Source organism: Camellia sinensis, chromosome 14 (assembly GCF_055761805.1).
Source record: "Camellia sinensis isolate YWXY chromosome 14, ASM5576180v1, whole genome shotgun sequence".
NCBI classification, from domain to species: Eukaryota; Viridiplantae; Streptophyta; class Magnoliopsida; order Ericales; family Theaceae; genus Camellia; species Camellia sinensis.
The window spans coordinates 11,971,246-11,995,237 of NC_138974.1; the positions used below are offsets into that span (position 1 = coordinate 11,971,246).

The 23,992-nt window shown below is 33.2% G+C and overlaps 2 protein-coding genes across 2 annotated transcripts; both read left to right on the top strand.

Moving 5' to 3' along the window:
• The first annotated feature begins 4,439 nt into the window (after nucleotides 1-4,439).
• On the top strand, nucleotides 4,440-15,653 carry LOC114312376 (histone-lysine N-methyltransferase ATXR3). Its single transcript, XM_082906998.1, has 16 exons — nucleotides 4,440-4,563; nucleotides 5,039-5,133; nucleotides 5,219-5,354; nucleotides 6,609-6,719; nucleotides 6,830-6,930; nucleotides 9,984-10,083; nucleotides 10,206-10,301; nucleotides 10,803-10,970; nucleotides 11,059-11,184; nucleotides 11,353-11,406; nucleotides 13,822-13,950; nucleotides 14,318-14,414; nucleotides 14,542-14,590; nucleotides 14,717-14,792; nucleotides 14,897-14,953; nucleotides 15,349-15,653. The coding sequence occupies exons 2-13, from the start codon at nucleotides 5,057-5,059 to the stop codon at nucleotides 14,559-14,561; spliced, it is 1,215 nt and encodes a 404-aa protein (XP_082763124.1). The 5' UTR covers nucleotides 4,440-4,563; nucleotides 5,039-5,056; the 3' UTR covers nucleotides 14,562-14,590; nucleotides 14,717-14,792; nucleotides 14,897-14,953; nucleotides 15,349-15,653.
• Nucleotides 15,654-21,133: 5,480 nt separating this feature from the next.
• On the top strand, nucleotides 21,134-23,717 carry LOC145807944 (glyceraldehyde-3-phosphate dehydrogenase, cytosolic-like). Its single transcript, XM_082907000.1, has 5 exons — nucleotides 21,134-21,206; nucleotides 21,290-21,322; nucleotides 21,412-21,512; nucleotides 23,229-23,344; nucleotides 23,439-23,717. Exons 1-5 carry the CDS (start codon nucleotides 21,203-21,205, stop codon nucleotides 23,548-23,550), a joined length of 366 nt encoding a protein of 121 aa, XP_082763126.1. The 5' UTR covers nucleotides 21,134-21,202; the 3' UTR covers nucleotides 23,551-23,717.
• The last annotated feature ends 275 nt before the right edge of the window (nucleotides 23,718-23,992 follow it).

Sequence of the window (23,992 nt, forward strand, 5' to 3'; positions counted from 1 at the left end):
GAAAGGCCACACATGCTTTTCAAAAAATATAAAAAAATTTAAGGTAAATTACAAATACAATATCTGAGAATAGATTGAAATACGAATTACTTCCTATAGTTTTAAAAATTACATTCTAACTTCTGAAATTTCTAATTTCATAACAAATTACCCCTTTTATTAATAAATCATCAAGTCAATTAATAGTTTTTAATGGTGTTAAAAATATGTTTCTATTAATAATTCAGGTAATTTTATTATTATACAGGAGAGCAATTATAAATTTCATTTTTTTAATTAATCCTGTTAAATAAAAAATTCTAATAAGGGGGTATTTGTAATTTTTCAAACCACAGGGAACAATTTGTATTTTAAGCAAATTTCAGGAGTGTATTTGTAATTTACCCAAAAATTTAATGCCATAAGAAAAAATTACAAAACTAACTTGTATAAAAACTAACTGTGGTACTACATGTATCAATTAGTGTATCAACTAGTGTACTAACACTAGTTATGACATTATTATTAGCCTCACTCATTATACAAATTACAAGTACCAAAAATCTCTTAAATTATGCTATATCATCAATTGGTACATTAATTAGTACACAATTGATGCATATAGTATTATTCAAAAACTAATGACGCTGAAGTGAATTTATCAAAGTAAATAATATACCGAGATGATTGTTAATTGTAAAAATATTACCCTATATTATTTTAGTGAGAGATTCTTTATGAATTTTCTATAACAATTTTTTCTCTTTTAAAATTTTGCATTCGCTTAATATATCAAAAATGAGACAGTAAAAATTGACAACCCAAAATTATTAATAAAACCGAAATTGTAAGGCTAATTTCAAATTTCATGTAAAAAAAATCAATGGATCAAAAACATTTTTTTATTCTTTTGTTATTTTTACTTTGGATCAATATGCTAATCTCGTTGATTTTGTAATACAATTGATTTGGGAAAAGTCATTTTTTAAAGCCAAATTAATGTTCCTAAATTTTATTGCTTTAAATAGAGCCTTCAATAGTTTGTTATTAGAGCTGCTTAATATAACAATTTTGGTGCAAAAGTGATTCTTCAATAATTTGCCATTGGAGCTGTTAAATTTGGCAAATGCCAAATGTGTCAATTCATCCAAAACGAACTGTATCCTTCCTTTTTTTTCTTTTTTCCCTTCCTTTTTCATCCTTCCCAGCAAACCAACCGCGGTTGACAAGCTCTCTCTTTCTGCATAACTCAGCAAAATTTCATCCACCGGTCGACCACCCGGTCTTTCGGTTGATCGACCAGCCAAGACAGTTGTCCAACCTCGGCTTCAGTTGGGATTTGTCAAAAAGGCTTTGTATCATTGGAGCACTATTGCTATAATTTGACAATTTGCTATTATAGTATGTCTTTGGAGATGCTATAATAACATTTACCATTAGAGATGCTCTTAGATTTAGTATTTATGTAAAATTGTGAAAAATACAAATTTTTGCACCTTTTTTTTTTCTTTTTATTTATTTATTTATTTTTTGTACTCAGACTTAGGATGGCCAATTATTTTGAGCTTCAAATTGTATGAAATTGTGTGCATTTGCCAAAGTTCATCTCAAATTTAATACGGACTTTTAAAATTTTCTCCAATTATACACAAAATTTGAAAATATGTTATTTAAATTTTAAAAACATTCCATCTGTGTTTGAGTTGCTCGGATTAGATCTGCCTAAATTTAACTCCTACATGTATAGAATGATTTGCTGGTGATTATTGATATATATGGTTTGATATAAATTTTTTTATTTTTTTATTTTTTTATTTTAGGGTTTAGGATTTAGGATTTAATTTTTTTATTTTAGAGTTTAGGTTTAATTCTTAAATTATTTATTTATTTTTTGATATTTTTGCTACCAAAACAAGCTTATAGTATGGGTCGGAAGCTCAGGCTCAACAGGCTGATTTATAATTGGGCCATATTTTTAGTCCAATCTCCTTCCTTGTGATTTTGTGAAAAAAATGTATTTATAAACTTCTCATTCAATGATCGATTTTAGAACTCCATTTGTTTATTATTACATGTAATCGGGACGGTTTAATGCGGTTTATCTTAATTGATTATACTTTTTTTTATTCTAAAAGTTTTTGACAAATTATTTGATTAAACTTTTGCTTTTAATTTATTATGTAAAAATAATTTAAACTAAGAAATGAATACTTTAATTTTTATTTTTGATTATCAATTTTTAATTTATAATAAGTTGCACTGAACAAATTCGTGTTGTTTCATTTTGAGCTCATGTTTGATATATGACATGTCGAAAATATATATATGGTTTAGAAATATAAAGTATATGAATATATATATGGTTTGATATAAATTTTTTTATTTTTTTATTTTTTTATTTTAGGGTTTAGGATTTAGGGTTTAATTTTTAAATTTTTTTTTTTTTATTTTAGAGTTTAGGTTTAACTCTTAAATTATTTATTTATTTTTTAATATTTTAGAGTTTAAAAAAACATAGTAACAACATGAGAGAAAAAAAAAAAAAAAAAAATGGTGAAACTGTGCCGTTTTACGGCACAGCAGGATCAGCAGGAAGGGGGTGAACTGACTAAGGAAAAGAATCAAGTCGCGGCAATGATGCCGCCAATCACCATGAAATCCGCGACGTATGAGGCTTCCTTCCATCTCAGCTTCCCGCCGTCTGGTATAGTTGAGCCATACGGAGGTAATTTTGAATTTATTTTTATTTTTATTTTTATTTTCTGAGTTTCATATATAGGGGAGGGGAGGGGAGGGGAGGCAGCGATTGAAAGGGGAGGGGGAGGGGGAGGGAGCTTTGATACAGAGGGAGGGGGAGGGAGCTTTCATAACGCCACCGCCAATACCTCCTCCACCACCACCACCACCACCACCACCACCACTACCACCAACTCCTCCAATAGCACCACCACTACCTACACCACCACCGATACCCCCGCCAGTACCTATACCACCACCAACGGCCTCCTCCAACACCACCACTACCACCTATGCCCCCACCAATACCACCACCGCCACCACCAATACCTCCTCCAACACCACCACCACCACCTATACCACCACCAACGCCTCCTCCAACACCACCACCACCACCACCACCAACACCACCAACACCTCCCCCTATTCCACCACCAATACCCCTGCCACCACCTATACCACCACCAACACCTCCCCTTATTCCACCACCACCACCACCACCACCACCACCACCACCACCACTCAGCGAGGGGAGTGGAGTGAGGGGAGGGGAGTGACGTGAGTGAGGGGAGTGACGGGAGGGGGGGGAGAGGGGAGTGACGGGAGGGGAGGAGAGGGGAGTGACGCGAGTGACGGGAGGGGAGTGACGGGAGTGACGGGAGGACGCAAGTGAGGGGAGTGACGGGAGGGGAGGGAAGGGGAGTGACGTGAGTGAGGGGAGTGATGGGAGTGACGTGAGGGGAGGGGAGTGACGGGAGTGTCGTGAGGGGAGGGGAGTGATGTGAGGGGAGAGGAGGGGAGTGAGGGGAGTGACGTGAGGGGAGGGGAGTGACGGGTGTGACGTGAGGGGAGTGAGGGGAGAGGAAGGGAGTGACGGGTGTGACGTGAGGGGAGGGAAGTGTCGAGAGTGACGTGAGGGGAGGGAAGTGTCGGGAGTGACGTGAGGGGAGGGAAGGGGAGTGACGTGAGTGAGGGGAGTGATGGGAGTGACGTGAGGGGAGTGACGGGAGGGGAGGGGAGTGAGGGGAGTGACGTGAGGGGAGGGGAGTGAGGGGAGTGACGTGAGTGACGTGAGGGGAGGGGAGTGTCGGGAGTGACGTGAGGGGAGGGGAGTGACGGGTGTGACGTGAGGGGAGTGAGGGGAGAGGAGGGGAGTGACGGGTGTGACGTGAGGGGAGTGACGTGAGGGGAGGGGAGTGTCGGGAGTGACGTGAGGGGACGGGAGTGACGGGTGTGACGTGAGGGGAGTGAGGGGAGAGGAGGGGAGTGACGGGTGTGACGTGAGGGGAGTGACGGGAGTGACGTGAGGGGAGGGAAGGGGAGTGACGGGAGTGACGGGAGTGACGAGAGTGACGTGAGGGGAGTGAGAGGAGGGGAGGGGAGTGACGGGTGTGATGTGAGTGACGAGAGGGGAGTGAGGGAAGGGGAGGGAAGTGACGGGTGTGACGGGAGTGACGGGTGTGACGGGTGTGACGGGTGTGACATGTGTGACGGGAGTGACGGGTGTGACGGGAGTGACGTGTGTGACGGGAGTGACGGGTGTGACGTGTGTGACGGGAGTGACGTGTGTGACGGGTGTGACGGGAGTGACGTGTGTGACGGGAGTGACGTGTGTGACGTGAGGGGTGGGTTGGGGGGGGTGGGGGGGTTGGGTTGGGGGGGCGGGGCGGGGCGGGGGGGCTGGGGGGTTGGGTTGGGGGCGGGGCGGGGGGGGGGGTTGGGACGATACAATTAGCAAGGGCAATTTTGCATGCTAGGTTTGTCTTGTGAACCGACAAATGATATCCTGCAACTCAAATCAAGTTAGTTCAAGGTGGCATTCACGATGGTACCTCATTCTATGACACGGTGAGCAGTCAGAGTGCAGTTTTTTTTTTTTTGTGGATATGCTATGGAGAAATATTACTGAACAGAGTAAGACAAGAAACACAAGAAAAAGGGAGGACAATGAATCCACCAAAAAGAAATGTGGAGAGCAAATTACAAATAACAAATAACAAATGGCTCTCCAATCTCTAGAAATAAAACACAAAGGTATCCTTTTGAAAGGAGATGACACCAAGGCCCAAAACAAAGATAAATGGCACTGGGAGTGCAGTCCACATGTAGTTTTGGGAATATGATACATTTTCTTAGTTTCAAAACTAGTTTTTTCGGAATATTTTCCATGTATTTTCTTATGCTTTATCCTATTACCCTAGAGAAGAGATTTGTATAACTTTGATGGTGCCATTTTCATTCTTTTATTATTATTTTTGTAGAACAAATATGGATTGAAATGCATTCACATATCTTCTAACTGGAGCTGGTTGCTTTGTACTAGAGTTCCTTAAAAAGTTTTATGTCGGAGGTGTCAGTGAAGGAGAGGGGTGTTTTTGCCATTGCTTTGTCAGGCGGTTCTCTCATTGGCTTGATGGGGTATTAATACTTTTGTTCCCCATTTTGTTTGGTTTTTCTTTTCTGCAGTCTTATGAGTTTGGTTTGTATATATGGTTGGGAGCAGAAAACTATGTGAAGCTCCTTATAACAAGACTGTTGATTGGGCGAAGTGGTACATATTTTGGGCAGACGAGCATGTTGTGGCTAAAAATCATGCTGACAGCAATTATAAGCTGGCCAAGGATGGCCTTCTATTAAAGGTATTTTTAGTCTCAATATATCCTCATTAGCTCAATTTATTTTTCTTTATGACTGAATGAGCAATCTTAAGGTATTATTATTATTTTATTTTATTTTTTTAAAGATGGCCTTGGGCTGTGATTGAATGAAAGCCACCCATGAATTGTTTTTGTCTGATTCAATTTCTTATGTTTGCTTACGTATATAGCTAGTCCCAGTATTTGTTTAGTACCACTGTGCAAATGAAGTTCTTTCTTTTGATCTGGTGATTTTTTTTTTGGCATTTGTTACGATTTCACATCGGTCAACAAAAGCCTTGGTTGTGTGCGTATAAGCCTCTTCAAGACCCTCTCCCTGCAAGTCAGTTTTCAATGGTGAGTTGTTCCCAAGTGGTTTGTATCATTTGGTATCAGAGTCAGCCACCACGTCAAGTATGAGATCGGATGCACCTATGCAGCATCTTGGGTGTCCTCCCCTTGCAAGACGGTTTTCAAGGGTGAGTTCTACCCAAGTAATTTGTGTCAGTACCTGATTTGGTGGTTTGTCAAAAATGCAGTATGAATCTGTATGTTCCCCTTTAGTCGAAGGGTTGTAAGTTCTTATTATTCTAGATAACTAACTCTTTGGTCCACAAAGTAGATACTGGGGAGATTCTTCACTGTTGCAGCATTTACCGAGTCCTCAATTCCAGGTTGCATATCATAGTAGGACAGTTTCTAGAGTATACATCACCATAGTTTTTCTAGTGAACTCATTTAACTAACTCCCCTTTTGTGCTTCAACCTTGATTGGGAACCTTTCTGTTGTGAATTTGGGGCTACTTATTGATTATATCTTGTCAGTGCCCTCAATTTCGGGGGCCAGAATGGGGAAGGCCTTTTTTGGCAAGTTTCTATTATGTAGAAAGTATGTGCTCCATTCTAATGATATCAGTTTCAGGCCTATCTTTTATATAGTTCTGCTATAGTTTGATGTGGATATTCAGTTTGATAAATTTGTCTACTAGTAAATATTGTTATTGTTGTTGTATTAAAATTACTTAGATTAACATTAGCTTTGAGGATGAACCATCAATAGAGCATTTTTTATTGTCGTTCATTGGACAGTTACACTTGAATTGCCCTGGCAAGCAAACAGCTTAGGCCTTTGGCTGATAGTCATTCCTTCTTCATGTTCCCCTTTTTCAAAAGCAAAAAGTGCTTCTTGAGTTACGTAGTAGCTAGGAAACCTAGTTTGATTGGGGAAGCAAATACTTTTCCTTTTTATGGTTATAGGTTTGTCCTGGTTGGAAATGGTTTGAGAAGCAAGATGGGATTCGTTCTTTGCAAAAAAGTTCTAAAGATCCAGCGCCAGAGTTCTACAACATTTATCTTGAGCGGCCAAAGGTGCACTTTATGCTTTACTTGAACAAATTTTGTGCTTGAGTTGTTACGACCTTGTGTTTCTTCTTGATTGTTTGAACTTGTTCATTTGATCGTGTGCTCTTATTTGCCAGGGTGATGCTGATGGGTATGATTTAGTTGTTGTTGATGCGATGCACAAAGCAAACTACGCAAGTCGAATTTGTCATTCATGTCGCCCTAATTGTGAAGCAAAGTAAGTGATATATACTTGTATTCATGTCCCCTCTCTGTGAAATGCATGGCTGTATGATTGCTTATCCACGAATTTTTGATGGTGTTTTTTGTTGCACACATTATTAGAAAGTGTATCTCCAAAGAGGAAAAATACAAAATTTTAGAAGTAACTATTCAACTTATCAATAGTGAGCATGTATATATTGTTGCTTAAAATGAACTTGAAGTTTTGTCTCCAATTACACCCATTAAAAGCCGGTCTAAACCTGTCCAAATTCATAAATGGGTTGCATTTTACAAACCCAATTAAAATTGGGCTTAAATGGGTTGGACATGGTATCCGTTTAAACCATTTAAACGGATACCACTTCCTCCACCACACCAACACTATCATCTCCATTACAACTCCACCACCACTGTCGCTGCCACTCCACCAGCACCAGCACCAGCACCAGCACCAACACCACCATTGCTGCTGCCACCGCTACTCCACCTCCCCCAGCAGCACCAGCACCAGCACCAGCACCAGCACCAGCACCAGCACCACATAGTCTGAGAATAGCTTGAGAACCTGAAGACAAACCCAGTAAATCCTATAATGAAGCAGAGGATCGAGAAAGAAGTAGAGGGAGAGCAACCTTAAGCAATGTAGAACACCCAATCTATTAGCTCGGAGAATAACATCCTCTATGTTCTTGTTGATTTAATCTAGAGCCTGTGTTTCCATTTTTTCATTGTTCATTTTTGCTGTAATATTCTCAAAAAGTAAAAATAGCAAGAAGTTTGCAAAGATTAATTATTTTTATATTATTATTATTTATATGAAAATCTTTTTAAAAAAATCAAAATAAGTTGTTTTTTTATTTTTATTTTTTTATTATTTAAAATTCACTGAATAAATTTGTTGTAATTTTTGAAATAAAAATTAATGAAGTAAATGTGTTGTTCATGTTCATTTGTTCAGTCCAAAGCAACCCGTTTAAGCCCGTTTATTATATGGGCAGATTTGGGCTGAGTTGTTTTAAATGCATAACCTATTTTGACCGGCCTAAACCTGCCTGTTTGGCTCCTCTAATATGTAATCGGTTGTACACTACTTGAAAACGACTCTTTTGCTTGGAAACAAAATGTTCTTGGAAATTCTTGCTCCCATTGGACCATTTGTGTGTTGAATAGCATTAAAACATCATCTTTGCGTTCGTGTTGTGGGTGGCTAAGAAGCACGGACACTTCTAAAAATGTGGCGTGTTCGTGTGGGACACTTCTTGGCGTGTCTGACACTCATCCAAATGGGTCTTAGTTTTTTTAAAAAAAAATTTAGTCCCATACACTCTTGGGACACATGGAGGACACACGTTTCCATTATTTAAACACACGCGTTCATTGGTTAGACACATGAAACTAATTATAAGTTTAAACAAAATAACTTAGAATATGATGATAAAAAGAAAAACAATGTCAATTTATAGAAATTAGTGTTATATTATATTTGTTTATTTTCTTGGAATGATATTTTCATATATATATGACATATAACAAATATATAAAATTTTATATTTTGTGCGCACATGCCCGTGTTTTGCATTTTTTGAAAAACATTTTTTGAAAATTTCCGTGTCCGTGATTCTTAGTGGGTGTATGCTTTTGTTGGTATTCAAAAAATTTATACAGGTAACCCCTAGGAGAGATAAAAACTAAAAATTGGTTAGCAAATTGAATCTCTTGAATTTTTCATTTTTGCATCTTGGAATTTTGTTGATTTTTGTGATTGTTTGAAGCTATGAATTATAGCTATTATTGTCAAATCACGAATGGAATTGTGAATCTTATTGCTAAAATAGTTAATCGGGAATAGTAAGATTCATTTCATTTAATATGATTATATGATATATATAATTTTATATATTTATATACATGTTTAGTAGAGAGTTTTCATTGATAGTACATAGCATACTTATAGAAATAATCCGAAATTTGTATTATATAAATTACTCAACATCATCCATTGCCTTTCGAAGAGAAATGGGATATGTTGTTTGAAGCCAATTGTGTACATAAATCAAATGGATCAACTATGTGTCCTGTACTAAAGGCCAACTCAGAAGCAATGAAGTCAATTCTGTGCACAAATCAGAATCTCTAGCATCATGGGAGATATGAATTACGGAATGAATCAAGTATGTGTCTTCCAAAACAAAAGGCTGAGAAACAACTGTATAGATGGGTATTGTCGACCACACTCTTTACTTCGAAGAATTGACCTTCCATGATCCCAATATATCTAAATTCTCTTCATTAGAAGCTTCACACAAGTTGGCCAAGTATTTATCTTCTTCAGACTTACACATGCTAGTATATTTCTCCTCCAAAAAAAATCTAAATTGAGAAGCAATTAGAGACGTAGATTATCACAATCATCATCCACCTTCGTCCCAGAAGCTTCACTCAAATTAGACATTTGGACACTTATTGAATCATCCGCCTGTCATCTCACTCACCACTTTTTCAACTAATTGTAAGAAACAAAATTTCAAACATTTAAATTTCTTTAGGGGATCAAGAACCATAACAACATAAACAAGTAGATTGATTTTCTCCCCATTCCTCCAATACTTGTCAAATTTTGCTTTCATATTTTGTGCTATTGTAGACAGAAGCTTGTTGCCCTTTTTGGTTAATTGCTCTATCTTGGTTTGAGTGACAAACATCTTATCAAAGAAGTAATTAGAAGTAACAAAAAGTGACCCCGAAAACCATTTAGTTGTATTGTATAATTGTTTCAAGAACTTGCAAAAAAAAAAAAAAAAATCCTGCAATTATTCGAATCTCATTGTTGGGGCTCTCCTTGACTTCTTCCTCCCACTTTTCCCATCCTCATCTCCATCCCCACCGTCACCCCTAGTCTGTTTGATGGATTTATGTTTGTTTGTTTGCTTCTTCTTCTTCTTTTTTTTTTATTTATTTTTTTTTAACAAGTTTGCTCTATATCATTTGATAAAATTTTCCCTTCATGATTGACTAGTTGTGCTTGTCTGAATGTTGCATACTCATTCCTCCTTTCTGTGAAAGCAGAGTTACTGCTGTTGATGGTCAGTACCAGATTGGAATCTATGCAGTACGCCCAATTGAATATGGTGAAGAGATCACATTTGATTATAATTCTGTTACGGAGGTGTGTGTTTTGAGCTTGTTAAGCTTTTATTTTTATTTCTATTCTGGGTGATAATTTGTGTGATTGTTAATAGAAACTATTATAATATTGCTGGCAATGTATGTCTGCTTATTATGCTGCAGAGTAAAGAAGAATATGAAGCATCAGTTTGTTTATGTGGGAGCCAAGTTTGCCGTGGGAGCTACTTGAATCTGACGGGTGAAGGAGCCTTTCAGAAGGTACGGGCTTGAATATGTTTTTCTTAACTGTAATTTCCAAATCTGAATATCACATCAAGTTTTGTCAACTGGACAAAACAAAAGCAAAAGGAAAGGAAAAGAAAGTTTTAGTTGGTCCCGTGGAGTTTGGGGTTCAACCGGCCTTGTACAAGGGGCTTGCTTCATTAGAATTCTGGCTGTTGTAAGCTCATTCCATTTTTGGAGGATTCGCTCCTTGTTCCTGCGGCTGATGAGCTTCAAGCTCTGCCCCCCTTACTCAACTCTTAATCTATAATGAATTCCTTTCCCCTTTCCGAAATAACACGGCAAGCTTCAGAACCAGTGGTATTGCACAATCCTATCTTTCCTTAAAGTAAGCTCAGAGTGGGAGCAGTTTCTACAGCAAACCATCCATGTTTATTTACTTTTAGTATTTTCATGTGGTGGTAAATGTGGTTATTCCTTTCCTATTGAAATTAAGTCAGTTATATTTTCATTTAACTTTATTCTAATATTCACTAGGTTCTGAAGGATTGGCATGGAATACTGGATCGACATCACTTGTTGCTAGGGGCTTGTGAATTAAATTTTGTATCTGAAGAAGATTATATTGACTTGGGTAGGGCTGGTTTGGGAAGTTGTTTACTTGGGGGATTGCCGGGTTGGCTGATTGCTTACTCAGCTCGTCTGGTATATATCTATGCTATATCTAGCTTGCATTTATGGGTTTAGCCTTTTAAAAGATTCTGTTCATCTGAAACATTCATCTTATGTGAAGGTGAGATTTATCAATTTTGAACGAACTAAGCTTCCTGAGGAGATTTTGAGGCATAATTTGGAAGAAAAGAGGAAATACTTTGTAGATATCTCCATTGAGGTTGAAAAAAGTGATGCTGAGGTCCAGGTGAATATTACTGACAGCACCCCCTCCCTTCCAACAACACACATACACACTAAGTTCTCCCTTAGTCTTTGTTTTCCATGTGAACTTAGGATTAGAGTAATATATTGAGAGGTATTCTTGCTGTTAACTGTTGTTGATATTTATCCCTTTTGTTTTTGTATGAGACAGGCAGAGGGAGTCTACAACCAAAGGCTTCAGAATTTGGCTCTTACTCTTGACAAGGTATGTTGTTTTTAAATACATTTATGTTTCATAAGAATGGGAGCATGTTTGTTATTGAGTTTCAGACACTAAATGTGACTACTTAAAAACATCATATCTGAATGAATGATGTATGAACTATCAAAGATGGTGCCTGTGTAAATGAACCATAATTTCAACACAAGGAGTTGGGTCCTTCCAGTCCAGACGGTGAATTAGAAAAAAAAATTGATAATATTCTTAATTTTACAAAATAGGACTTATTGGTTCAAAACATCTTCTATTTTGGGAAGTGGGTTAAAAGCCACTATCCAACTTTCGACCCGCTTGTCTCTCTCACAAAAAAATCAAAAATAACTAAAAAATAACTTTTAACCATCTTCGCAAAACACCCTAGATAAAACTTGAGTTACCATAGCATTTATAAATAGGACTTTTAAGTAATTAACTCAAGTTTTTATTGTATTTTTTTGGTTTTGGAGACCCATTGAAATTTTTATATTGATTTTTATTTTTTATGATGTATGAATGGCATTTTGTATAAGAATTTTGTTTATATATCATTAATCAAAAATTAAAACTCAACAATTGCTCCCCTGCCCCAACTTAGCTCTGCTCTGCCTTTGGCTGCATGGGTGTGGTGTGGAAGGGTTAAAAAAAGTTAATGAAATATCAATTTCTTAAAATTACAGACAGTGGAATCAATGTGAAATAACTATGGTCATATACTCATTTGTGTTGTATGGAAATCCAACTCCTTTTGCAATTTTTTTTTCTTTTTTCTTTTTCATCTGGGATTTAGTGCAACTGAGCAGATGATTATAGACAAAAAGGGTTATGATTGTCTTTAATATGGATTTAGTTAAATTGTCTAGGTTTTGATCAAGTGAATGGTACATACCATGAGATAAAACTGTGGTCCATGTAACTCCGCATTGAACCAACTCAGAATCAGCAGCAAAGGCGATTGCTAATATGTTGTTGGACTTAAAAGAGTATATACACGTTCACAAAATTTGAGTTTAATGGCTTATATCGTTTTTTTTTATCGACTTTACTTAATGAAAATAGATAAATAATTTAGATTAAAAACAAATCAAAAGATTATAAAGTGACAAAATAAAAAATTTAGGATTTATTTGGATACAAAGATCAAATATTGAGATTTTTTTTTTAAAATTTTTATTCTAAAATTTATAATTTAGATAAAGAGTGTGGATTGTCTATGGCTCGTGGACTATTTGAATTTGTAAGATCCACCACATATTCTATTTTAATAATTGTCAATTTTTTAAATCCTAGATTTTCATTTTCTTTTTTCTTTTTGACACTATCTCCAACGTCACAATTCCCACCTATTTATTACTACACTACATATTCACAAACCCTTTCTATCTTGGACCCACTCACTTCATTCAAACCATCTCTTCCTCTTCATCTTTTTCTTCATCTTCGTCAATGAACTCAGGTGGAGAGAAAGCTTCCATGGATTTGGTTCCACCAGCCGACAATCTATGCTACGTTCGTTGCAACTTCTGCAACACTGTTCTTGCTGTAATAACTACTCAATTTCACACTCTTAAAACCCTCTATATATGTGCAAGATCTAGTTTCTATATAAAAGAAGCTAGCCAACAACATAGATCAATCTATGTCTCATCTATCTATCTATTCATTATCCAACCATGTTATCTATCTCTTTCAACGACGACTTCAGTATCACCCTTGCTACAATGGGCAAGGCAAACAAAAATAATCAAAGGAGGGGTCGAATTTTGTGTTCTGAAACTTGTCCCTTTCAATCAATAAAACCCTTTTTAATCTTCTGTTGATTTAATTTAATTTGTTTTATTTTATTTTACTTGTGTGTGTGGATGTATTACTGATTATTTATCACTTTTTTGTGTCACCTCCTAGGCTCCTATATAATAGTTATGATTAGTTTCCTTGAAGATAATTTATTAAGAAATTAATGCAAACAAATGATATCTTATCAAGTAGATCAGTGATATAAATAAATGATATATAAGAGACCCTTTTTTTTAAAAAAAACTTTTTCTGACTCATTTTTTAATACAACAGTGATCCTATTCTTTGTTGCTTTCTAAATACACTAATTTGTTGTTTTGGTGCTTTTATCTCGTAGAGAAAATGCTTATAAAATGTGTGTATATATAGAGATCACACTACGTATGTAATTGAAACTCTCAATACAGAGATCATGGGTGGTTGAAAGTGAAAAGAGAATCCAGTAGTGAACATAAGTTATTTTTTTACTTTTTATATCTTTACAATAACTTCTAAGCAAATATAAATATTTGAGAAAAATTTAATATTGCTGTAATTTTTCGGAAATCAAAATTATTTGAGTTATGTGCTTTATATAATTGTATAGATATATAAACTCTCTCTATCTCTCTCTGGCTATTTTCCTAGGTTGGGATTCCATGCAAAAGGTTGTTAGACACTGTGACAGTGAAATGTGGCCATTGCAGTAACCTCTCTTTTCTTAGCACAAGACCTCCACTTCAAGGACAATATTTTGATCATCAAACAAGTCTTCAGGTTAACTCTACATACTGCGTACAGCTCTTCTTCTTCATACAACATCACTTCTTGTTATAGCACCTATAGTCTTATGGTAGTTGTGGCAGTTGCTTTATCCCTAACAGTGGCCTTTGTGTACCATATTTTTTGAGTTTTTTGCTTCCCAAAAAAAAAATCTACCAACACATAAATCGGTCATAAAACATGACACAAAATATATAAGTTGACCTACCAACAAATCTTGTAAAATTTTGTCTCTTTAATGGGTATTCTGTATCTAATTTTATAATTGATTTCTGTACTTGTAGTAGACCTGAAAAAAGAAAAAGATATAATGAAGGAAAAAAATTTCCCTAATGAATGTTGTCTATCGCCATCGGTGTAGGGTTTTGGCTGTGAAATCAAGAAGGGCCAGTCTTCGTCCTCATCTTCATCGACATCAAGCGAGCAAGTGTCTCCCAAAGCACCCTTTGTTGTAAAACGTAGATCATCAATATATATCCCTCAATTTTTTTTCTTTTTTCTTTTTTTTTGGTGTTAATTTACTTACAATCAAGTAAATTGATCTCATAACTTCTGGTTTATGTTTGGATTGTTTTGCATTTGCAGCACCGGAGAAAAAGCACTGACTTCCATCTGCCTACAATCGATTCATGAAGTGAGAAAAAATCTACAAAACAAATGATTTTTCACCCACTATTATTGCTAAACCTAATTGTTTTTGTTGTTTGATACTGTTTTTAAGTCTGAAATGTTGCATTTTATGTATGTTCTGCAATGAAAGAGAGGAGATACAGCGTATCAAAATGGCCAATCCTGAGAAACCACACCGAGAAGCTTTTAGCGCCGCTGCTAAAAATGTAAGTTATCTTTTCAAAGTGTTTTGGTTCATGATGATCACTAAACAAAAATGCTTCTTTATTTTGTTACATTTCTAATTTTATTCTAATTTTATGTGAAATAGTGGGCCAGGTACATTCCAAATTCACCAGCCGGGTTGATGTCTGAGGGCACTAACAATGTGAGGAAACATTTTTCATTTTATTAATCTTTAATTCTAGGCCAGCTATACAAATATTGATAAGAATTTGATTTGCAGTGATGCTATGCACAATATAGATATATATACAAAAATCAATATGTTTATAAGAAAATAAGTTCTATAAAAATCTTGGCACGATATATCCCAAATTTGTAAGTGTTCATTACACTTTTCTGTGCACATAAGGTTACTATTTGCTCTCAATGTATACTAGAGAAGCTATACGTTACTAAGATTTTGATTTGCAGTAATGCTATGTTCACATAACAAAAATCGCAAAAAAAGTACACCGAAAAAAAAAAAATTCAATACGTAACCAAGATTCATTGTTCTTCTATACACATAACATTATTGATGCTTGTTTGGTGTTGCAGGAATGAAGTAGTAAGAAATTGACAAGTCCTTGATGCTGAACAATTGAAGACAACTTAGGTACTTCAGTTAGGTAGTTTGGTTTCGCCTTCTCATGATTTACTTACTTTGCATCAAGCTCAATGGTATTTATTACTAGATTATGAAGTACTGCAAGAGAGTTTAAATATGTGATATTTGACATTAAGAAGTTTAGCTCTATTCTAATCATTGTGTGCTATCTAGTGCTGTAAAAGTTGTACTGTACAACCTTTGAATCCTTTCAATTAGTCCCTTAATTGGCTTTGGAAAGTGCAGGAAAAACATGTATGCTAGTATATAATCTTTCTTTATTAGTATATAATATGTAATAGCATAACTCTGCTAGCTCAAATACCTAGAAGTACACTAAAATGTGCTTTTGATTAATTACCTTTTTTAATACATCCTCTTTCAATTTGAAAGAATTTTTTTTTGAAATCATATTGGCATTGCGTCAACAAACACTACCTCTGATTTTTTAAGCCATATTGTCTCATGAATTTAATACTCTAAGGGTATGTTTGATTGAGAGGATTAGAATATGAGATTGAAATTATTAATCCGTAGATCCAATAATCCTGTGTTTGTTTTGAAATTTTGTTTCAGGATGATTAATCCAACAAATTTGTAGAATTAGTATTAATAGGGTAGGGGGATTATTTATCCTGAACTGAGAAATAAAATAAAAAAACACTTTTACCTTTGACTAAAAATTAAAACACTTATTATTTTTATATAATTTTATATTTTAGAAAGCTAAAAATAATTTTTAAAATTTTAGAAATATTTTTTGATATTTATTTTATCAAATTAATTTATATTTTAAAAAAAATTAAAAAACAAACTAAACATGACCTTTGTATTTTGCATTTTGTATTTTGCTTTTATTTATTTATTTATAATTTTATTCAAAACCACGTTTATGAAGAAATTTCGATAAAGTAAAGATTGTGAAGAAACATTGATGGAGGATAAGATTAGAAAAAAAGATAAATATAATTGTAATCCTATATTTATATGTTTTCTTATCCAATGTAAATCAAACAATAGACAAGGGGATAATTTATTATAGTAATCCAATTGGATAGTGAATATTACATTACTTTGATGAGATTATTAATATTTTCACTATTAGTCTTATGAATCAAACATAGCCTGAGGGGAAAAAATGATAATTGTTATATCCTTTCATTCTGCAATGAGTTGAAGTTGATGGATGTACATACTTAAGACGCTAAGGGTTCAATTTTTTTATATTTTTTATATTTTTTTATGAATATAGATATTAGTATGCCAAATGAGGAGGTTGGGATTCTCACCAGATGAGATCGGGTGAGACTACCCTGTCTCAAACCATTTTTTTACTATACAATCACTCTAACTTGATCATGCGATGGAGAGTGTCTTCTTGTCCCAAGCTACACCGTCACGGTCTCTCTTACTTGATCGTGTGATGAAGAGTGGCCTGGGACAGAGGAAGAGGGAGATATAGTTTTGGACAGAAGATCCCTTCCTTGATGAGTATCTCCTACCAAAAAGAAATAGAAGATATGCAATTCTTTTTGGGCTGACGTGGAGCCCAAACTAAATTTTAACTGTGTCCGTTGTGTCAATTTTGGGCCTAATGAATGGCATAGGCCTGTATTATCTCCAGGCTTATGTAGAAGTTTAAAATACATAACAATGGCCTGTTTGCTATAACTTATTATAAATTTAAAATTGATAATAAAAAAATTAAAGTCAAAAGTAAATTTTTCAACTTACGGATAATTTATTTATTTACGTTATTTTCAATAAATATGTTGTATATATAAGTTGCACAAAATATAGAATAAAATAAGTTATAAGTACCTCAAATAAGTACACTTTTTGACTAGGGATTGTTTGGAGTTGTTAAAATTATATTTTTTAAAAGTATATTTTTAAGATATATGACAACAAGATTTTTTTTTTTCAAAAATAGACCCTACCAATAAATTTTATAAAATCTTATCCAAGTGTTTTCTTAATTCAGTTGTGTAAACTATTATCAACACCACACATATATAAACCCCCCCCCCCACCCCCCTCCCAAAAAAAAAAAAAAAAAAAAATTATACAAGATTTTGTGAAAAAATAGTAATAAAAAAAATAAAATTGGAGAACATGTGTTATGAAGATTGTGATTGATCGAGCGAATGGAACACACACGACCTTATATTGGGAAATTGAGAAGACAATAAAAGATACGAGATTTGATAATTGATTTGCAATACATAAAAATGAACACAATATAATTTTTGTTTTATTAATCACAAAAAGAGATTAAGTTTAAAACGGATATCCCGTAAACTATAGACTTCAAGGCAAGGCAATAGAAATTTGCCATATCATACAAATCAGAAGAAGCATTCAAGATTTTTTCATCTACTATTTTATCTGATACCTCTCAACCCTACTCCTTCACCATAGTCACCAACACAGAATCCCAAACCAAACTAGGAAACATCCAGAGATTGTTTGTTGTCTTCTTCCCTACCTGCTCTCTTACTCTCTTCCCTACCCACGGGTTTTGATGTGATTGATTTCAATCAAAAAAGAGTTTCGTTTGGATTTATGCCCAGTCGAGATATCTTATTCCGGTTTAATCAAAATTGACATAAACTTCTCAATCAAAATCCATCCTCTATTTTTATTTTTATTTTTATTTTTATTTTATTTTATTTTATTTATTTATTTTTCCGATATGGGATTGTAAAATAAAAAGTAAATGGAAGCTAACCAATGAAAATTTTCTTAATTATTTAAAATTTAAAAAATTTAGTAATTTTAGATGAGGGTTTGAAACTTCTAGAAAGTTGCTCTCTTAAAACTCTCTTTATAAGATTTATTTTATATAAGTGAAATAATTTTTTTTTTCGATGTGGGATTATAATACTTTATATAAGTGAAACAACTCTCTTTTTTTTTTTTTTTCTTTTTCAAAATTTGGGATTGTAATTATTTTGAAGTTAAATATTATGAGAGTTTCAAAATTTCATACATAATTTTAGAATGAGGGTTTGGAGCTCGTAGAAGGCTTCTCCCAAAAATCCAATTTTCCTTGTATAATATATAGATAGATAGTGAAACAAACTTTGCTTTTTCTTTTTCTCCCGATGTGAGATTATAAAATAAATCATAAACTAATTAGAGTTTTATTTTTATATGGTTAAATGAAAGTTAGCCAATTGAAATTTTTTTAATTTTTTAAAATTAATAAAATCAATATGAGAAATCGCGATTAAACCGGCAAATCGGTCAAACCCAAAATGGTTCAGCCTAATCGGTTAGGTCAAATGACCAACCAACTTATACAAAAAATAATTAATTAAAACTTTTAAATGTTATTTTAATTTTATTAAAATTTAAACTGTTTTGAGTTGAAGTATACACAATACTACACTATTAAGATTTCACTTTATATAAGTGAAACAACTCATTTTTTTTTTTTTCTGATGTGAGATTATAAAATAAAAATTAATAATTATTTGGACGGAAAGTTTATTTTTAATCAAGCAATCTCAGCTTTTCAATATGTAATCATATCAATCTTTAGTTTATTTCGAACCAAACAAATCTAATCAATATATTTTAATAAAATCGCTAAAATTGCGATTAAACCAACAAATCAATCAAATCAAAAATGATTTAACCTAATCGGCTAGGTCACTTTTAAAATTTAAACTATATTGAATTGAAACATGTACAACACTACAATATTAAATAGGATGTGAGCATAAAATTCACTTTATATGAATAAAATAACTCATTTTTTTCCTTCTTGCTAATGGAGATTTTCTTAATTGTTTAAAATTAACAAAATCAAGAAAATTAGTATGAGATATTGAGGCTCCGTTTGGTAAGCATCTTAAAGTATAGTTCTACCCATTGATTTGAGTGTGTTGTTTGTTTGGAGTTTTCAAATAATAATTTTACACAAATTTCTCAAAACTCAATTAAAAACATAATCATTAGACCATCTCTAACGGTTCACCAAACCTGGCATCAAATTTGAAATTTGGTGAAAAAGACACTTTTTGAAACTCCAACGGTTTCACCAAACTGATATCAAATTGAGAATTGAATAAAAAAATCATCAAACTGAGAACAGGATACAGATTTCAACAAATTACTGTTTGTGACCGTTGGAGGAGAGGAACTGGTCAACCAGCCAGTTGCCCGGCCGGTTGACCAATCGGTCGACCACTTAATGGTTCAAACAGTTCAAATGGGTAGGTTCAAACAATTAAAATATATATATATATATATATATTTTTGCCTTACCGGTCGACCAGCCGGTCGACCACTGAAAGGTTCAAACAGTTCAAATAGGTAGGTTCAAACAATTAAAAAAAGAAATTTTTTTTTTTTTGCCTTACCGGTCGATCTGCCGGTTGTCCCTGGAGCAGATTTGATGAAAATCAACCATTGGAGCATTCTATATCAAATTGAGAAAATGGTCATTTTTGTACTCAGATTTGGTGAAAAATTAGGTGAACCGCTGGAGATGCTCTTACTTTTCAAAACTCATAACTAAACACATAATTCAAAACTCTTTTTAAAACACAATTCAAATAAATATTTTAATTTTTTAAATATTTTTAAAATATTTTAATTTTTTTAAGATTTTAAATTTTAATATTTAAACGATTTTTTTAGTTTTTTTTTTTATTTTTTGAATATTTTTAAATATTTTAATTTCAAAATATTACGATTTTAATTTTTTAAATTTTAAAATATTTTATAAAAATAAATTCAAACTCTATTTTATAAAAATATTTTTAAATATTTTAATTTTTTTGTTATGTCTTTAGTTACGATTTGAGTGTAGAGTTGTGAAAGTAGTATAGAGTTTCGAGTTATGTGTTTGGTTATGAGTTTTAAAAATAATTTCTTAATTGAGTTTTATTTTATGTGTTTAGTTACGATTTAAGTGTAGAGTTATTTTTAAATTTAAAATATTAACATTTTAAATTATTTAAATTTTTACGATTTAAATTTTTTGAATATTTATTTTAATTTTTTGCTTATTAAATTTTTTAGATTATTTAAATTATTTAAATATTTATGATTTAAATTTTTTGAATATTTATTTTGGAAAAAAATTATTTCCTTTGTAGTATTTTCAATTAAAAAATTGATTAATGTTATTTTCTGTTAATAATAATTTTTTTAATCGAATTTTAAAAAGCGTTTGGTTATGAGCGTTGATCAGAATTTTTAATGGTGTGAAAGTAGTGTGTTTTGTTATGAGTTATATAATTTGAATTAAGTTTTGAAAACTCTTTCTAAAACTCATAATCAAATAAATTTTCTTACTTCACATGTCAAATCAAACTTTCAAAATTCAATTCCACACTCAATTCAAAACTCAATTTAACACTCTATTTAAAAATTATAACCAAACAAATTTTCTATACTCAAATCATAATTACACAACTCACAAACTCAAAATACAACTCATACTCTCAAATTATATTTACAAAACTCTACCAAACGCAACCTTAATTTTGTTAGTAAAATTTTAACATTTTAATCCTAACCACGTTTTCTGAAGAAATTTTTTTTTTTTTACTTAAAAACATAAATTTACTTAAAAGCGTAGTTTGTTTCCACGTTCTCTTAATTAAAAATGTGGTTTAATTACGTTTTTACGGTTTTATAAATTTTTAAAATTCCATCCGAACTATGCCTAATTTGAAAAATCACTTGGTATTTTAGCTTATTTTGGGAAAAGCCCTCACTTTCTGCTTCCCAACTCATTTTCCCTATCTAAAAAAAACAAACCCTTTGTTCCTCTGTCTCTCTAAACTAATGGGTAATCACTTTTCTTTGTAATTGTCTCGTAAAATTTGTTATTGTGTATCAATGTCTAATTTTAGTTGGTGAGTTGTCTTGTAAGTTCTGATAAGAAGATCAAGATCGGTATCAATGGTAGTGTTTCTCTCTTGCTTTAAGTTTTTTTTTTTTTTTTGGGAGTGGAAAGTTGTTGAATTAATTGATCTATGTTGAAATATATTTAGGGTTCGGAAGAATTGGTCGTCTGGTAGCCAGAGTTGCTCTGCAGAGAAACGATGTTGAACTGGTTGCTGTTAATGATCCCTTCATCACCATTGATTACATGGTATGTGTGTTTGTATATGCATGCTTATACATATGCTTTTACTCTGTTTGAATGGGGTGATTTGGTGAGAAATAATAAGAAATTATGAGAAATGGAATTCTTTTCTCATGTTTGGTTTGTAAGTTGGGTGAGAAATGAGGAGAAAGGAAGGTTTATGATGTGTTTGGTTAGAAGATTTTAGCAGGGATTTGGAAATAATAAAAAAAAAAGAAAAGAGAGAGTGAAATATGAATAAAATATACTTATTTTTTTACATAATTTCATGCATCTTTTTCCTTTTTAAATCCAATGTCAAATCTTTCAATCAAACATAGCATTAGTGATGGGTGTGGTTTTGTTTTTAAATTTTTTTTTTTTTTATGACTTTTATATTAGTTACAAAATGATATACAGAGAAGAGAAGTAGAGGGGTGATGTAACCTAAATAAGTTGATGTGTAAAGAAATAGAGATGATGTGGCCTAAATAAGTTAGTAAAACCCCGTTTGGCATGCCCATTTGGGCTAAAATAGCCATATAAGACAAAATAGATTATTTTAGCCAAATAGGATAAAATGTAACATTCAACCCATAATTATTTTATTTTTTCACTCACAAAAGTCAAAAAAGTCAAAAAGCCTATTCCAAATGAGGCTTTTTAACTCCAGGTTAAAATAGTCAAAAAGTCAACCCGCATCCCAAATGAACCCTAAGTTGATTTTTTATATATATATATATTGCAAAAAAGAAATCTCACTCGTGTCCCTTTCACATGCTTTGCATTCTTGCCTATCCAAGCATGATTGTTTTGCTTTCTTACCTATCATGTTTGGTGAGAAAACACAAATAATTTCTTTTCTTACTTACATGAGAGATCACAATATTTTTTTTTTCTTTTCTTACCATACTATCTACTTTTTGATCTTTATGGTAATGGCTAGGTAAGATAAAAATATTTGGAGAAAATATCATTGTTATGGGTTTTTAGGAATCAAAATTGCGTGACAAAGTGTTCATATCAAATGACTTGTCTGCGTTATATATAGTATAGATATATAGATATTAGAAGGTTTTGCACACTCTTGATGGCTTTAGCACACTCTTGATGGCTTTACTATAAAAATGGTTTAATTTTTTTACTTTTTATTGATCTTTTAATTGTCCCTCTAACCCCCTTAACTCCGAGTCAAGTAGTTATTGGCCTAGTCATATAGGTATAACTTTGTTTTGAAAAGTACAGTGTGTTAAGTGTGATTTTAACTTGACTCAAAGTCTTGGGTTATTTGCAACAATTAAAAGGTTTGTGACAAAGTGGGATTTGACGTAAAATATAAGGGTGCAAAATATAACTTATCCAAAAAAAAAAGTAGATGAATTAAAACAATTTCAATTTAAATAAAAAAGGGACGTAGTTGCTGGGAAATTTGATAATAAAAAAGTTGTCACTGGTTTGTAGATTTTATATAATAGAATAGACTAGATGATGTGTATATATGATGAGTGAGCTATGAAAATCAATCAATTCATATTTTACTTACTAACCCAAAAAATTATTGTAGACAAAGAGAAAGAAAGTTGAAGAAGTTATAAAAATTTGAAATTTAAATAAAAAGTGAAGCAATTGTAGGGTAATTTGACAATGAAAAATCTGTGACAAAGCTTCATTGATTTGTAGGCTTTATGTAATAGAATATATGTATGACTGCTAAGTGCGATTTTGTTATTGTGATATGTGCAGACATACATGTTCAAGTATGACAGTGTTCATGGCCACTGGAAGCATTCTGATGTTAAGGTTAAGGATTCAAAGACCCTTCTTTTCGGGGAGAAACCGGTCACTGTTTTCGGCATCAGGTATTTATGCCATTTCTAGCACCACTTAACTTTCCTGCATTTGAATCATAATGAAATCAGAGTCATTCTCGGCATATTTTGCATGAATTTTCAGGAACCCTGAAGAAATCCCCTGTAGGGAAACTGGTGCCGAGTTTGTTGTGGAGTCCACAGGAGTGTTCACTGACAAGGAAAAGGCTGCTACCCACTTGAAGGTTCAATTTTGATTGCCTTTTTTGTTTATTGATTTTTATGCATCAGTTGGATTGTATGATTCTTTTGATTTTGTTCGCTGTATACGATGATCTGTGACTAAAGTTTGATTGGTGTATATGTAATAAAAAATACACGAACATGCTCTTCAAATGATTGTTAATCAGGTCAACTTATTTGTGTTTTTTTTACCAAACCTGAGTTATAACAAAAAGTTTGATTGGTGTATATGTAATAAAAAAATACATGAAAATGCTCTTCAATGATTGTTAATCAGATCAACTTATTTGTGTTTTTTACCAAACTTGAGTTATAACAAAATTTATCACTACAACAAAACTGACTTTTTACGGCACCACATCAACGACATATAATAAATGCACGCCGTAATTTCTCACTTTTACGACTTACTTTTTTTGCATGTCGTAAATACTTTTCTAACTATGGCGGGTCTAT

Bases quoted from the DNA above. Each gene is read 5' to 3' on its own strand.
- LOC114312376 (XM_082906998.1), top strand. From the start codon at position 5,057: ATGTCGGAGGTGTCAGTGAAGGAGAGGGGTGTTTTTGCCATTGCTTTG. The intron at 6,720-6,829 runs GTGCACTTTATG...CTTATTTGCCAG, and splicing joins TTTATCTTGAGCGGCCAAAG to GGTGATGCTGATGGGTATGA. The intron at 6,931-9,983 runs GTAAGTGATATA...CTGTGAAAGCAG, and splicing joins CGCCCTAATTGTGAAGCAAA to AGTTACTGCTGTTGATGGTC.
- LOC145807944 (XM_082907000.1), top strand. The intron at 21,323-21,411 runs GTAGTGTTTCTC...AAATATATTTAG, and splicing joins GATCAAGATCGGTATCAATG to GGTTCGGAAGAATTGGTCGT. The intron at 23,345-23,438 runs GTATTTATGCCA...ATGAATTTTCAG, and splicing joins GTCACTGTTTTCGGCATCAG to GAACCCTGAAGAAATCCCCT.